Genomic DNA, 17,117 nt, shown 5'->3' with positions numbered 1-17,117 from the left:
AACGCAACTCTTGAGTCACAGCAGCCGCCACTTGGCTAAATTATTTACAAGAGTTTAAACATCAGATGCATTTGCCACAAAAAAGTGGGAAATATATCAATATGGCAGTTTATTCAATACAAAAACTACAGCAGCGTGAATAATCCAGCGACACAATCTGTCTGCTTTTTCTTTTTTCACACTTTGTTACCGTTCAACCACAAACTTCAGCGTATTTCGTCAGGATTTCATGCGACAGAGCGGCGCAAAATGCAGCGGCAACATCGTGAAGTGGAAGGAAAGTCAATTTTAGACAATTTTTAAAAGTGTTTGCAAATCTGAAAAGTGTGGCTCGGATTTCTTAAGCCGCCGTCTCAGATTTTTGAGTTGTGTCCAACGTCAGCTTTGCACATTCGGTGACTAAAATAGTCGTCACTCATTTTTCACTAACGTACCATTGCAACATGTCTTGTACTGTGATGTATAATCCTTAGTTTTTGTTTTAAATAGCTTATGCCAAGACTGGATAATAATAATAATAAGAATAATAATAAAATGAAAATTCAGACTTTATTTTTAAAATTGACGTCTGTCAACATCAGTTTTCAAGTTCTACAATTGATTGTCAAATCAAATCAAAAGTCTACAAGAACTGTTTGTGATAAATGACAGAAGATAAACGATACGATAACTTCCCACCAAAACTTGGGATGCTTTATGTAACACTTAGGTTGTTTCTGAAGTATTTTGTTGCACTACATCCTATTGAGAGACTTTAGAGTAAAGTGGGCTTTATTAGTAGCAATGAGATTTGTTAAAATCCTTTTACATGACATGTTAGAAATGCCTTTTTCTTTGTTGTTCACGTTCACTTGACATGCCAGTGCAGTGACAGACGCGTCTCACTCTTATTTTCACATCCTCCGTCCGTGGCAGCCATTCATCCGGCAGACAGATAATTCATCCGTCACTTTTTCCCCGCCGCACACGGCTGACTGCCTTCCCCTCTTGTCGTGTTTCAGGGGCGACGTGGACGTGTCGGCCGTGTGCCAGTACCAGATCGGCGACGTGAAGAAGGTGTTCGAGGGCTCCTACAAGGAATACAGGGAGGCGTCACAGAGATGGGGGCGATACACGGGCGCCACCCCCAGCCCGAGGCCCGGATCGGTACGAAACCCCACTCAAGAGTCCAGGGACATTTCAGGAAGCAGGAAAAAAACAGCGTGAGGGGCAGGAGAGTTGGGACGAGAGAGGTAATGAGGGAGGCAGCGGGGAGGAAAAGAAACAGGTAATAGAGAGAGAAATGTGGAAAACAGTTGAAGTTGGCACGTCACGAAAAAGCTCAGGGCATAATGGGCCAGGACGGAAAGGAAGGAAGGTAATGGAGCAAATGGAGGGGAGGCAGGGCAGTCAACCTCCACGCCAACTAACCATGCCAACCTGCGCCAGCGCCAACTAAGAAGTCTCCTTCCCTCCATCCTCCCTCTCTCTCTCTCTCATCCTCTCCCTGCGCTGCAGTGCATAACTAACTCAGACAGGGAGAACGGCTACAACAGCTCCCTGCAGCTGCCCGACGCCACGCTCAACTTTGCCAAGAAGCACCCACTGATGGAGGACAAAGCTCTGGGTCGCCCCCTGCTGCTGACCAAGGGCGTCAACTTCACCAAGCTGGCGGTGGACCGGGTCAGCGCCCTGGACCAGCGGGCGTACAACATGCTGTTCATCGGCACAGGTAGGGAGAGGCTCCGTCGCCTCGGTTATCAGGGAACACACTGGTGTGTTTTTATGGAAAAATAAAAAGTCCTGTAAGAAAAAGAAAGTAGTGTGGAAGTGGCGTTTCACCTCTTTACACTGCAAAGACAAAACCTTTACCAAGTGTTTTTGGTTTAGCGTCTGGTGCAATTATCTAACCACACCTGAAATAAGACAAAACTAACTTTTCATTGAGATATAGGAGTTGTTTTATGTAAATAATTCCTTAATGTGGATGAAAAACTACTAGTTTCACTGCCAGATTATAGTTTCACTTATAATATGAGAAAGTATAATGATCTTTCAAGTGACATTTCACTTCATTACGTTGCAAAACCACAAACTCTTACCAAGTTTTTTTGGTATAATTTCTAGTGCAAACGCCTGCATACACTTGAAACAAGATAAAATAAATTTACAGGATTTTTTTTATTTTTTTGCAGAATGTAGAAGCTTGTTTTATACAAATAATTTCTTAACATTGACGAAAAAGTTCCATTAGTAGATAATTTAATTTATAACTTGCTCTTTTTCATCGATATTAAGAGAAGATGCACTTAATTCTTTGAGCGCAGAAGTGCAGCAGCTGCAAGATACAGACCCAATAAAGACACAAATTTACAGTATGGATCGTAGGAATGTAGTTCGCTCCAATTTCAACGATTCAAAAACAGCAGCACCATGCTGGCATCTAAAAACAAGAAAAAGAAAGATAAACAATTCAAAATAATCGCCTTATCTGCCATCCTCCAAATATTAGTCATAGTTTAAGAAATAAGCTCCTTTATCTTTGTCTCACATAAAAATCCCAATAAAACAAACATTGCAGTGGGTATCTGCAGCAAAACTCAAACACGTTTGAGATCAATGCACTCTTCAAACTTAAAAAAGAAAACTTCAGATCAAACCTGCAGCCTTCACGCTCCAGCTCAGAATGCAGCTCATATTCATCACCTCAGACTCCACGTTTAGCACTCCGAGGCGTTCTGACGTGTGTTTGAGGGCTGATAAAAAGTGCTCCCTGGTTGCAAATCATCCTGATCCCTGCAGAGCAGTGGCACCCGAGAGAACATCCTGTTCTCCCTCTCTAGGGGAGAGGAAGACAAAAAAAAAAAAAAGACAAAAAAGGCAAAAATGTATAATCTTTTATTGGGCGGCGAGTTAGGCCTGACGATCTTTGGCGAAAGCTGGACTTGTCGGACATAATGTTGGACGACGTTTCTTTTTATTTGGATAAAGTGTCGTGTCGAAAATCCTTGAATTTCATTGAGGTGTTTACAAGGTTTGGAAAGTGCTCCTTGATTTCTCTATAAAGTCCTTGAAAGTGCCTGATATTCAAACTGCACCGTTTTGTAATAAAGTGCAATCTAATGTTCCACTAAAGGCCTAAATTTGAAAAGTGTCATTTATAGTTCAAACCAGATATTTTCGCACAGCTAATGAAAAAAGAGACACTTTTCTTTTCTCACTGTCTGAAGTTAAATCAGATTAAATGTTTATTGTTTTAGAATTCCTAAAGTTATTTCTATGCCATAAGCGAGAACAGTTTTTGTAACTTTCTCCAATTCTGGAGGTTTGTGAAGATGAGCCATTTCTCGAGCTAGCGCTAGCCTAGCTCATTTGTTTTGGTTGTAATTACCCAGAATTTCTTGCGATATCGTTGAGCTTCCTAAGATTTTAGGCGGACAAGAATTTTTTTTTTGTTGTTGTTATTTTTGGTGTGCCTCAAAACAACACACCTTCCCAGACAAACAAAAAGCAGACTAAACCGGGCTGGTGTGAATGCACCCTAAGATAATATGTCCAAAGTGTGGTGCTGGAACAGTTTGAGAATGAACCTTAAACATGATTGAATTTTACCTGAGTGTGTGTGTGTGTGTGTGTGTGCGCACGGAGGGAACTCCGCGGTGTCCGTTACACAGGTAGGAGCTCACAGGCTGTGGCAGCAGCCAGGGACGGCCGCTGGAATTAGACACGGTGGCACACAAACAACACGCCATATGGCCAGACTTCAGCTGGCTTTCAATTAAGGCCTTCATTTGCATGCTGAGAAACACCTCCACGCATCAAGGGAAACGTCTCACCTATGCACAGCTTAATTAATATCTCCGGTCAGCAGGAACAGGGCCCCATATGCTGGCGGCTCTGATCGGAAATCGGCTCGTCCGCTCAGGACACCTCGTGCTGAGTAGCGCCGGTGTTTAAAACGCAACTGCTTGCCATTCAGACCGGCGCGTGGGCGGAGACGGTGCGACAGCGACGGAGTGCGGGCCAAACCGGACACACACGTGCCACACACACACACACACACACACACAGTTGCGCACGCTCTTCCACCTCGCCGCGCCTCGCAGCACAAACCCAAAAGGGGCCCCAGGCAGACGCTCAGAGTGCCGGTCGGGCTCCCGGCTTGATTAGCTATTAGCCGCAGCGTGCTGACAGCTGATGTGAAGAGAGAAACAGGGAGAGACTGTAGAGACGGTTTTTCTGCGGATTAGCTGACGCTGCAAGATGATGCGCCTGCTGCTTTCTGCGCCTCTACATGAACGTACGTGTGTTTCGCTCCTCTAGCCTCCCTGGCGCTGACGAGTTAGGTTCTTAGTCAGTAAAACCTTCTTCTTTCTAGCTTTAGGTCACGTTATAATTTTATTCCCTCCATCATGACACACCTGCAGGTGTAAATTCATTAAGGCCTCAAAATGCCTTAAATTAATTTAAACCGTGTAAGTTTAAATACGTAAATCACAGATTTTAGATTTCCTCGTTGCAGGACAATTTAATGTCTTATATTCCTTCTAGTTTATTTTTTTTTACTGAAACTTTTCTGTCAGGCAAAAGTTTGAGTTGCACACAGAGGTCTTCATTACATTCTGTGTCTCAAGGCAACCAAGAAAAAGAAAGATAAACAATTCAAAATAATCGCCTTATCTGCCATCCTCCAAATATTAGTCACAGTTTAAGAAATAAGCTCCTTTATCTTTGTCTCACATAAAAATCCCAATAAAAAATTCATACTCATGCTGAGTATGAATTTGCATAAACCTCGACTTCAGCCTATTCCGTTTTTTGGTCAAATATTTGTAAAATTGTATTTTGTTTTGTTTTCATTTTTGTGAACTTGTTGATTTACCATAACAAAGTGAATCTGAATAAACTCTTGCTATCTAGCCAGCTAACTTTTTATTTTTAAGTCGTATTTGAGATATATGGTATTTTTATAACAACGGAAGGTAACACGGTTGCTTGATTCGTCTTTAAATTTCACTTTGTGGCTGGAAAATGCACAGCGCTGCCCCTTTAATCACCAGGACCTCACAAGATGGTGGATTTCAGAGCGTTAAGACATCAAGGTCACCCCACCAGCTGCTCCTGAGACCATCTTCATCACCGGGGATCTAAACTTGTTTCTCTCCCTCCTGGAGCACCAGCTCCACACGCACCGCGCCTCTCTGATGCTGCTGTCCCCCAGGGTGCTAAAAGCGAGCAGAAATGCTAATCTTCTTTAAAATCGTCTTTAAATAGTTTTTGCCGCGAAAAGAAGCCGGACTTTCCAGCTGGTACATTTTTAGCCCAACCGGCCTGGAAAGTTTAGAAAACTCATCTGCGCGCTCCTCTTCATCATCACCGACATGTTTCACAGTTTTCTCCTTTTTTTTCCTCTCCAGAAACTTTTAACAGGTAGAGTTATCATCATTAAATAATTTCAGAGCTTCTCCTTTTACAAGACGAGCAAATATGATTAATGCCGAGAGCTTCACCTTGTGCTTCAGAAAGAAAAAAAAAACGAAAAAAAAAACGTCTTAAACGTGATGGGAATCTGAGCTTTTAGATCATTTAGGCTCAAAAAGGAACAGTTAAAGCCCGAGGCTCACAGTGCAGCTTCATATAGGGTCATAAAGTAAAACCGAGATTTTTTTCTTTTCCTGCATACGATCATATTTCATCATTAATATTTAAACAAACTCCTTTGGAGTTGCAGGTGTGAATTTATTCAGCTTTCATGAATATTTAAATAAAAACACTCTGCAGCCACTGATCATAAATAGTTAATATGATTGGTATAGATTCATGGATCAATTTACTGTGCAGAATCCCAGTAGAACCAGTGAACTGCTGTGCCGTCCCAGTGTTCCCAGTGTTCCCAGTGTTCCAGGTTTAGACTAATTAGGCTTCAGGAATGCATTATAATGGAAAAAGTATGAACAACTTGTTCCATATCTAAATAATGAGCCCACCCATCCAGAGGTTTTCCATCCTTTCCTCCATCTATTCTTTCCATTCTTCTTCTGTTTCCGTGTCCTTCCCTCTTTTCTTTTATTGACCCCTTCAGCTTGATTTGTCCCATCCACTCTTCGTTACATATTTCAGTCCTTCTTTTCATCCATATGTCATTCCTTCTCTTCTTTCTTTCACCCTCCTTCCCACTCTTCTATTTTTTCTTACTGTCTTTCTAACATCCATCCTTTCTTACAACCCTTCATCCTTCCTTTCACATAGTTCTTCCTTCCTTCTCTGCTTTCTTGCTTCCTTCTATCTTTCATCTTTTTTCCTTCTTTCTTCTCTCCTTTGTTTTGTTCTTCCTTATTTCCTCCTATTCTTTCTTTCTTCCTTCTCTTCTCGCATTCTCCCATTATTGTCGACGTCAAACCAGACGTTACGTGGGACCTGGATGAATTCTGCTCTTGTTGGATGAGTTGCTTGCCTGAGCAGAGTTAAGCGTTTGTTTCTGGTTGTGTTCCAGCTCAGGGCTGGCTCCAGAGGGTCCTCATCCTGGGCTCCGAGGCCCACGTGATCGAGGAGATCCAGCTGTTCGACTCGGCCCAGCCTGTGGACAGCCTGACCATCTCACACTCCAAGGTAAGAACGCCAACCAGCAATCTGCTCTAGTACTAAAGTAGCATATTTTCTTTTTTCAGTTGTGGAAACATTTGATATCCATTTTAGACTACGTTGACACCCCCTCATTACAAACGGGCGTGGTATTTGTCGGGGTGTTGCGTGAAAGTACAGATTCACCACAACAAACCGAGGGAGAAATGACTTTGACTTTTTAATAAAGGAGCTGTTCTTGGTCTTTTGTGTAGTTGTCATCATGAGTTTTCTGTTTCCCCCCGCATGTTGAAAAGGTTTTTTGTGTCTTAAATGCTAAATGTCTTTTTTTTTTTATGTGTATACTAACAGAAAGTACGCTGCATACTTCAGTTAACAGTGAAGTACACACGATTAATTGATTACTAAATTAGTTGACGATTACTTCAATAGTGAATTCGTCACGATTAATCCAATTAATTGTTTCGGTCCTAGTAGAAACTACTTCCTGCTTTGCTCCTGGAATCTTCTTCTTCCCCCCCAGTACATTGTTGTATAATGTTGTAGATCTATTGGCTTCTTTGTTGTCTCATCTCAAGTTCATTTGTATTCCTTTTCAGCGCTGTTCCTGTCGGTGTTGATCTGTTAATACCCTTTTTTGCCTGATGCTTATGAGTATGGATCATCTGTCAGCAGACGTTGAATAAGGGGGTATTCATCAGCCCCGTTTCATATCGGGTCTCACCTCAGGAAGCTGAAACTCCCCTGTTATAAGCGCTGTAATTCCACGACTCTAGCCTGACGGGTAGCTGAACCTCTGGTGCACACGTCTCTCTACGGCCGCTTAAATCGATGGACTTTGGTCCGGGTGTTCTCGTCTCCAAAGCCTACTGCTTATCTTGTTAATGCGGGCTTAGCCACGGCCAGACATATTTTATAACGGCTTTCTGCGAAAGGGCCGCAGACCAGATTGGATTGGAAGAGGGCAGAAGGGTGTGTGTTATTGTAATTGAGAGCGATTATCCCATTATCTCCTCTAACCCATAACTCTGTCACTCTCCCGTCTTCTCTGTCTGTGTTTATCTCTCCTCTTCTTCCTCATCTCTCCCTCTGGATTGCGCCCCGTTCTCTGTCCTCGCCTTCTCTCGCTTCTCTTTGTAGAAGTACTTGTACATCGGATCTCGTTCCGAGGTTCTCCAGCTGCCCTTGGCCAACTGCAGCCGCTATCAGTCTCAGCCAGACTGTCTGCTCGCCAGGGACCCCTACTGCGCTTGGGACAACGAGGGCCGGGCCTGCGTCCGCATCGACCTCCACCGAGGGTGAGACAAGTTCTTTTCTCCGCCCCTGTTGGCCCGGTTCGTGTCGAACGATTCCTGCGGTTGCCGTCTTGAGGGACGGGTTTCTGGAACACTCTGAACCAAAACTTAAGCTACCAGGTCTGCTGTTTTTGTTTTAATGTTTTTGGTGATTCTAGGTGATAGACCAACACAAAAGTGGTGTATGATTATAAAATGGAAGGAAAATAGCTGAATGTTCTTTTAAATTTTAATAAAAACTGCAAAAGTATGATGCACATTTGTATTCAGCAGTGCTGAATCAATGCTACACAAAACCACTTTCCACTCCAGTCACAGCTACAGCTATCGCCCGAGTATTAGCTGCAGGTTCACATCCTGCTTTGGATGAGAACCTGCAGTTTCAAGTCTTTGAAACCCTTTGAAAGTTTTTTTTTCCCGGGATTTTATTGGATTTAGCTAAACCACTTTTTAACTCTTACCATCTTTCTTTTTATTGCTAAATAAAACATGTCACTGTACCCAGTGTCTTTCAAGGAGAGGACGCTTGTCTCTCATCTGATCATATTGCTGTCTTCCAAAAAACAAATGTTCAAACCCAACTTCTTGTGGCTCCTTTGTAACCTACACTGCGGGAAGTTTGATCTAGATATTATTTAGGTGTGTCAAAGTAAAAGAGCCTGAAGACAAATTCAAACTATTTTTTTTTTCTTGTCACTTTATGTAATTTTTTGCATCCAATATTTCACAAACCCCAATATTATCCTTCAAGGTGTCAAAATATCTCTCAGGTCTCTAATTTTAGCTTTTTTTCTGTTTCGTTTCCAGGTCCACCTCCTCCCTCTCCCAGGACCTCATGCTGGACAGGTTTAGCCGTGGAAAAGCCAAGTTTGATAAGCCTGTCTCCATCCCCAGTCCTGGTGAGTATGAGCTACGCCTCACTGGTGCCCCCTTGTGAGAGTTAAGTGTCAATGCAAGAGCAAGTTAGCTTAAAGATGGAAACTAGACTTGACATCATCTTGGTGAATACATAAAGCGGAACAAATTGAAATCAAGCAGAAGAAAGTTGCCTAAGCACAGATTGATCATGTAGCTCAGTCTCCTGTCTTTTCTTCCCTACACCCTCCAACCCTCCCGTTCCGCTGCAGAGCACTCCCGATTGAGAAACGTGACCGTGGTCGTTGGGTCCGACATGGTGCTGCCTTGCCAGCTTGTCTCCAACTTGGCCCAGCCCTTCTGGGAGGTCAACGACCGCGAGCTGCAGCTGGGCGACCCCGAAGCAGGAGGACCCCGCTTTGACCGGACCCTCAAAGCCCTCATCGTCCCCGAAGCGGGCCAGATGCAAGCCGGCCGCTACATCTGCTACTCCGAAGAGCAAGGGGTCAAGTTTCAGACAGAGCGCTACCAGGTGGCAGTCGTCGCCAGCGCCCCGGTGTTTATGGAAGCCCGGGCGCCGGACAGCAGCATGGGGCTCTTCTGGGTATTAGTCATCACCCTAGGAGCGGCGTGCCTTCTCCTTCTGGTGGCAGCTCTCTACCTGCGCAGGAGGCTGAAGCTGGCGTTAGGGAAGGGTGCTGACATGAAGCCTCTGGAGAGCACCCTGGTTTACCCCATCACCCTACCCAAGGAGCCGCCCACCTTCGTGCCCAGCAAGATGCCGAGCGACGAAGACCGCTTCTGGGAGACGGGCGCCAACTACTACTATTCGGACGGCTCGCTGAAGATCGTTCCCGGCCACGCCCTGGGCCCCAGCAGCGTCAGCAGCACGGCGTCGCCCAGCGCCATTCCCGGCCAGCCCATCCACTCCCCAAGCCGGCTCAGCCTCACCAACATCCGAGGCTCAGGTAGCAACGGCTACATCCGCCTCAACCTGAGCACAGCGGGGGAGGAGAGGGCTAGCGGGGCCGGCGTTGGGGGCGGCGGGCTGGGAGGGCTGGGCGTGGGCGGGAACGACTACTCCAGTCCCTTCAAGGAGGAGCTGAGACGCACCCTACAGCAGAGAAGCGTCCTGCCCGACGCCAACCCAGAGGAGTCGTCCGTCTAGGCCTTTCTCTCCTCCGTCTTTATTCCCCCCCGAGGTGGAACAAGAAAACCAACCAAAGCTACCTCGCCTCCTTCCGAGGACGCCTGCTCTCTCTCTGTCTTTTAGCGACACGCTGTCCACTCCCATGCTCTCTCTCGTCTCACTCTGCCAATCCCTGTTTGGCTCTCCGTAGACTTCTATTAGCGCTCAGCATGTTCAGCACACACACACTCTCACACACTCCGCATACCGTGTTTGCCAACAGTTGCTGTGTTTCGGGCAACACAGAGTCTTGGTTGTGACCGTCTCTGCTTCCACTGTGCAACTGCCACTCCTGTACATTTTGTATTTAGAAGACCAAAAAATAAAAAAATAAAAAAGGAGAACGCAAAGGAGACCCACCTCAAGCATGGAACCCCCCGCCCAACAAACGGTGTCATTTTCTTCTCTCACATGGGCACAGCTCGTTCTTTTCCTTTGAGCTCAGCCTCTGTTCTGGGACCAGTTAACAACGAGGGCCGACTAACTGGAAATATGGATTATTTTGTGTGTGTGTGTGTGTGTGTGCTTGTGTCCCTTGAGGTTTAACTGCTTACTGCACTTAAAAAGCTGGAAGCCTGTCTTCCTTCGTTTTTGTACCTGTGAGCCAGGAGTGAGAGAGTGATCCAAAAAAATAAAATAAAAAAACTCCAAGCAAGACGACAATCATGTCCCCGTGGCAGGAGCTGTGTGTGTGGGTGTGCGTGTGTGTGTGGGAGGGTTCGGGGGGGGGCAGAAAGGAGACACAAAATAAAGAGAGAGGAAATGAGACGGAGGGATGGACGTGAGGAGAGAGTTTCAAAATGAAGGACAATCTTTAAAGACTTTTTTCATGCTCGATTTTCTGTTTTTTTCCTGCTGGAGGACTCCTTCGATTTCTTCCGATTTAATTTAATGTGATGCTCGGTTTGAATTGAGACGTTTCCCGTCTCTCTTTCTCTTCGTCGTGCCGTTTTGTTTGACTTTTGGACCACGGCAGTGTTCAAACTGTTTGCCAGAGACTAATGGCTCACCTCTGTGAACGACATTACTCGTCGCTCAGTCCTGCACGGTGACTTCAGATCCACTCCGCTCCGCGTGACATTTATCGGAGTGGCGGCGTGTGACAGACGGGTGTCTGGATTTGGACCTTTTTGAACTCTCGTTTCGGTCTTTTGAAAAGAAAGAAAGGCTTTATTGCGAATCGAAGCCGTCACGAAGACGTTCGGCGCACAGAATGTAGTTGAACCCTTATCGTCGCGACGGCTGTGGACGTCCCAGGAAGTGCTTTATTTTATTTAGTTGTTTTCTCAGTGTTTTGTGAAGAAGGCGGCAACTTGCACTGCCAAGAAGGAGACTACCACTCCCGACGCATGCAAACACACAACTTGTTTTGATTGTTAAGGAGCCCAGCCATCCAGGACTACAGAGCGAATGTGAAGCATCCGTAGAGCCCATGGAACCCCGAACCCCCGACCTCCCTTCACCGAAGCCTAGAGACTGAGCCGGGGCTACTGTGGACCGATGCAGTGGAAGGACACTGACACACACACCTGCACCACAAGAACTCACACAGTGTTAAAATGGAGGAAATGGACCGACAGACTGATTGCTGCCATGCTGATAAACTACTGGCCCCGGGCGGAAAGATGCCACAAAGAAGTGAAAGGTAATTTTTTTGTTCTCTCTCTCTTTTAAAATAGGATTTTGAGAGCTGCTAAGACTTCCACAGCAAATGATCTCTTTGGAAAAGAATGAGTGGCTTTCAAAATTTTAGGGTGCAGTCACACCAACTCTGTTTGGGCCGCTTTATTAGTCGGATTCTGGTTCGCTTGGGAGAGATGTGAAAAGGCCTGATGATGGCAAAGTTTCATGACAAAGTGATTCCAGTAAACGATGACATCATTGTTAGGCTCCAAGTGCGGCTGCGTAATCGAACTCTGACCAAAACAAGGTTAACTTTGGCCCATCTAAAAACCTAGGCCTTAGTTCAGTTGAGTTGAATGCATTCACACCAGCTCCAAAAACAGGAAGCAGCTCATAGGGCAGTGCATTCTGGGTAAATGCAGCCCAAACAAACGCACATGTCTAGTGCTGGCAGGAGAATTGCCCTGCGGTCTTTCAGGTGAGACAAAAGACAAATCCTCTTCAACAACCACTAAAATATGACCATTGGGTTTGTTTGCTTTGTGTGAAGGAGGAAGTTGTTCTCTTTGTCTTCTTCAGAGGTTTTTATTCCATTTCCCTCAGTAGTTCTTGGTGCAGCGCCACCACAGGCGATGGTGGGGGGGAGACAAGGGTTTAATAATAATAATGATGCATTTTATTTGACAGCACCTTTCAAAACACCCAAGGAAACATTACAACATTAAAAACACAAATTAAACAGTAAATAAATGGAAAAAATATATATTTGAGTGTTTTGTTGATGCCACAAGATTCGCTCACTTATCTTTGGGCTGTTTTACCAAATGAAAATAATTTAGTACAAGGGCTGCAACCTGATATGTGGAAGAAGTGAAGAACTGTGGATTCTTTCCGGATGCACTGTATCTGTACTTAACTCCGCTGGTCCATTTCTAGTCATTTTTTGTCACTTTACAAACTCCAAACATGTTTTATTTGGATTTTTGGAGCATAATTCTGACGTGGAAAGGAAACGATACATGTTCAACATATATATATATAAAGTTAGGTAAAAGCTCAAGGGCTGTGCGTACTTTTGCAAGAAACAGCTCTACTGTAACTACTGAAATCTAGCTGTCTGCTGATACTAACTAACATCATTTGTTTGTTTACTTGCAGTGTTTCTTTTATTTATTTGTTTTCATCGTGTATCTTGTGGATTGTGCCTGTGGAGACCGGAGGAACGCATGAAGGAGCCGGAAAGTAAAGTACCTTGTGTTGTTCCCACTGTGTACAGAGCGATGAAGAAAAAAAAAAAAAAAAACTAAAGGACCCTACGACTGAGGAGGTCGTCAGCCATCAGCACTTCATCCTACTGTTGCATGATCTTCTCTGCAAGTGGACTGCACACCTTTGATAATGATCATCCCTGTACAAAACGTGAAACATTTCCATTCCTTTTTGGACTTTTTTTTTTTCCAGGCTCTGACGTTGTGCAACACTAAAGATCTCTTGAAAAAAAAAAAAAAAAAAAGCCAGCTAAATTTCACGCCTCAAGAGTTAGTTGTACAGTAACAGTAACATGTTTACTTTTCTCTGTGCCTCTTCACCTTTCTGGAAAGAAAAGAAGAAAAAAAAAAACATAGCCAAAGTAGACTGCAGTTGCTTTTGTTCCTGTCGAAATTCCTGAATAAGTTTTATTTGATTCCAGATCGATATCTTAAGTCTCAGCAATCCGTCCGCTTTGCTGCGCTGAGCTGGTGTCAGCAACCTTCCTGCATATTTTATCTGCGGCTAAACTTCCCCTCAAGCAAAAGGCGAAATTTGTCTGAAAACTGAGGAAGCTGCTGTTTGTTTCCTGTTTACATGTCAGTACTGATCTCCTGGGCCTATATATATATATAATTTTTATTATTTTTTTATCTCCCCGACGTGAAGAAAAGCTGAAATTGGAAACCGTTTTCAGCCCTTGAAACCGGAGTGCAAAGCTGCTGACTCGAAGCAAATCAACAAACTGCTCACTTTATTTTTAAATCCCTTGAGGCAAAAAAGCTCAAGAATAAATGAGCTCTTTACACTGGTACTTGGTTATGTCTTAATATTTCTCCTTTATATTTTTTACAAATCGGGCTTATTTTCACTACATAATGTTGGAAAACTTAAAAACACAAAGAAAGACAGGCCTGAAGCTTGAAAAACATGCATGTGTAACGTTCTTCATGTGCCGTTCCTCAGCTCGTAAATGTTTGGATTATTTCTCCCATGAGGCTTTAGGTTCTGCTGTGTTCTTGCATTATTATTATTATTGTTATTATTATTATTATTATTTGAATCATTTTTGCCCCTCTCCTTGCCTGTTACTGTTCAGTTTGTTTTTAAAATATCTTAAGTAACTTATTTCACTTGTACAAACTTGTCGATATTTATTATCATTGTACATATGTCCCTATTTTTTATATGTGTATATAAATACACAAATAAAAAAATAGACATACTTGGAGTTTGAGTGTTTGTTATGGAGGGAATGGCTATTTATTTATGACCAACAGTCATTTTACATGTGGATAAGACGTCATTTAAGTAGTAGACTCAAAACTATAAAAGAAAGGAAGAGCTAATTGAAACAGTTATCTCTCTGTAAAAGGTTCATATGAACGTACATTAGCTTTAAATAAGAGGTAGACCGAGAAGGTGGACGACAACTGTTGAGAAACGAGATCTTTCCTACCTGTTGCTCGTTGTTCTCTCGTCTCCCCAGGTCCGTTAATGTCGTGTGTAAAAGTGAAACCGCAAAGACGACAGTCACTGTTCAACTTCACAATAAACCAGAATTTTATTCAAACAATCAAGTGCATAAAAACACATCAACAGATCATCATAAGCATCAGAAAGCAAAGGCACAAAGAAGAAATCAATTGCCTTAGAAAAATACATAAATAGGAAGACGCGCCTTCGGAGACCACTGCGTGGGGCAGCTTCTCCCCAGTGATCTGATTGGCTGTTTTAGCTCAATTACTTTGATATCAAGGCGGGTTCTTTACTGTCTGATGTGGACTCAAACAACCCGTAATGAGGTGTTGCTGTTTACCAAGGCCAAGGGATGAATTCGTCCCCGTCTAATCTGTCCTGCGCACTTTCCCAGGGTACGAACAATAGATGTGTTCATTTCATACAGAAACATTTCACTCAAGAAAGCGAGACCAAAGTTTACCAGCTATCGTATTTTTCGTTTCAAACTGGTTCCTGATCCGCACAGAGCTCTCCTGAGCCAGCGCATCAAACAGCAAATATTGATTATAAAAATTAGCACACGTTTCATATAATATCTTCAAACCATTGTGAAACAGACATGAGCAGTTTCATTACTAAACCATCTATTACATTCAATATTTTCTGACTAGTTTTCAACTTCTTTGGTTTGTAATGAACTAAAACATTTTCAGATGAATGTTACATACTTCTTAAGACGATGTTCTGATATATATATATATATATATATATATATATATATATATATATATATATATATATATATATATATATAAACTACTGATTAGACTAATTTTAATCAAATCGTGCTCATTCTATTTAATAAAAATGTTCCACTGATTAAGTCATTTATCGATTAAACCATGATGAGTCTAAATCTAACCTAATCTGAGGCCTACTCAAAACTATCATGAGCCGTCAAACATTTGAACATGCACTAAAGTTTAAACATAATTAAAACTAGCATAATTAAACTAATATTTTCAACACAACTCAATCTAAATCAAGAGGAAGTGCACAAAAATATGAAGAAGAGAGTTCTGTGAGGGTGAAAAGTTATGAGACGGAAGAGTGACGCCCTGCTCAATGCGCTAATGCTAGGCTAGTTAGCATGGCCGCCGATGACGGCGGATAAACAATTTGTCCTGTCACGGTAGGTTCCTCTGCCTTTAGCACATTAAGCAGCATTGATTGACAGTGCTAAGACCCTCCTCCTGTCTGTGATTGGCTGTTTTCTGTGCATTTTTTTTCAGATGTAGCTCAGGAAGGAAATGGGAGAGATTGATCTTTTCACAGATTATCTGTCTAATATTGTACTGTCATGACATGTTGACAGTTTTAACAAATATAAAAAAATGTTTATATATAAGTTACATACTGCAGCTTAATGTCTTGGGCAAAACCTTAAAAGCAAGTTTCAGTCGGTTTGAACAAGTGCGGGAAAGAGGTGGGTGATGTGTTTGATAAAGGATGTTACATATGGAGCTGCCGGGCAGGCAGAAAAAGGGAAAAATCAATGATGGAGGGTCGGTGTGACAGAGGAAGATGCAGGGGACAGATCGAGTTTGTGGCGACCGCTCCGACAACCAGATATCTCCTGTTAGACAGTGTTCAATTGGAAACTACTTTAAGTTTTCGCCGTTTTTAGTCTGAAACCTGAAATAAAATAAGTGCAACAGGCTCATACACATCAAACAAGAGTCACGCATTGAATCTAGAACCCAAGAAACAGAAAGTATTTGATTCAGTGGAAGAGTTTTGAGAAGAAAACTACTGTTTTGGCCGACAAAAGCAGGGATTCACATCACCCTGGAAACATCATTTTAACTGAAACACAGTGGTGGTAACATCATGCTGTGGGGGTAGGGAACTACCTCAGAATTTAGCATGGAGAAAAGATATGGAGAAAGATCATTTGTGAATGTGAAGGTTGAGAACTAGTTACATAAAAGTTCTCCCTTTGTTTTTGCTAATCTGCTTAACAGTTTTCATCTAACTCGCTTTTAAAAGGGAAATCTAGTCAACAAAGCAGCAAGACTGTAATCTTACGTTTTGAAACAGCCGCTGTCAAAATAAACATTTTCAATTTTTTTAAATTCTCAGCTTAGTCTTATGTGTGATTATTTGCACGTTTCATCAGGCTTCTGTTTGTTTGCACAGCCCTGACTGGTGTTCGAAGCAGCGAGGCACACGTTTCATGTGGTCGAAGTCCCAGCTGTGGAGAGGGGCTCACTGCCGCATCTGATCTCAGTGTGCTCAGCTGCAGAACACACTCTGAAACCTCACAAAAAGGAGGAGCTTTGAGCGTGTTTCAGACGCTTTGTGTGTGGTTGTTGGGTTTACAGAGATTTCCAGCAGTGCACCTGTTTGGGTTTCCAGGTTTGTCTTTGGGGGTTGGGAGGCTTAGAGCAACCTCCTTTGAAGCGATCAGATAAATCACATAATGAAATTGTAGTTGCCCTTAAAATTCTGTAGTTTGTTTTACACAAGTCAAAAGCAAAATACTGGCTGACAGAAACCCAAACTGCTTTTATTTGGAATGAAATCGCACATAATGTGACTAAAAGACAGGCGGAAAACCGCATGGTATTTGTAAAGTTTACAAAATACTAATTCTGCTCGTCGCTAGCTTTCTGTGCTTTGACCTGTGACATGTGAGCAACAATACCAAGGAGAATGCAACACAGTTTCAACTGGGAAAAAAAATACATTTTCTGGTAAAATGCAGAGTGAATACTGTAAGCTGAAATTTGTTTTGGTGAATATTGCAGAAGCATTTTAAGTTGGCTGCAGAAGGTTTGCATAAATGTAAGAAATGTGAAGAAACGACAGAAGAAAGCAAAAGC

At 43.0% G+C, this 17,117-nt stretch overlaps 1 protein-coding gene across 3 annotated transcripts in view; it reads left to right on the top strand.

Annotated features, from left to right (window-relative positions):
* The window catches only part of sema4c (sema domain, immunoglobulin domain (Ig), transmembrane domain (TM) and short cytoplasmic domain, (semaphorin) 4C), a 129,305-nt gene extending 115,173 nt beyond the window's left edge, over nt 1–14,132 (top strand). For 2 of the 3 annotated variants that reach the window (XM_044110762.1, XM_044110764.1), the window contains exons 11-17: nt 1,002–1,146; nt 1,498–1,711; nt 6,473–6,588; nt 7,702–7,859; nt 8,664–8,755; nt 8,984–11,545; nt 12,682–14,131. In XM_044110762.1, the coding sequence (XP_043966697.1) occupies nt 1,002–1,146; nt 1,498–1,711; nt 6,473–6,588; nt 7,702–7,859; nt 8,664–8,755; nt 8,984–9,879 (1,621 nt within the window). In that variant the 3' untranslated portion in view covers nt 9,880–11,545; nt 12,682–14,131. Of the gene's footprint in view, nt 1–1,001; nt 1,147–1,497; nt 1,712–6,472; nt 6,589–7,701; nt 7,860–8,663; nt 8,756–8,983; nt 11,546–12,681 lie in introns of all 3 variants that reach the window. The other variant, XM_044110763.1, reaches the window with a different exon arrangement.
* Nucleotides 14,133–17,117: the final 2,985 nt, after the last annotated feature.

This window comes from Gambusia affinis, linkage group LG03 (assembly GCF_019740435.1).
Source record: "Gambusia affinis linkage group LG03, SWU_Gaff_1.0, whole genome shotgun sequence".
Classification (NCBI taxonomy): Eukaryota; Metazoa; Chordata; class Actinopteri; order Cyprinodontiformes; family Poeciliidae; genus Gambusia; species Gambusia affinis.
Note: the sequence above shows the minus strand (reverse complement) of the source record. Positions and strands in the feature narration are given on the sequence as shown.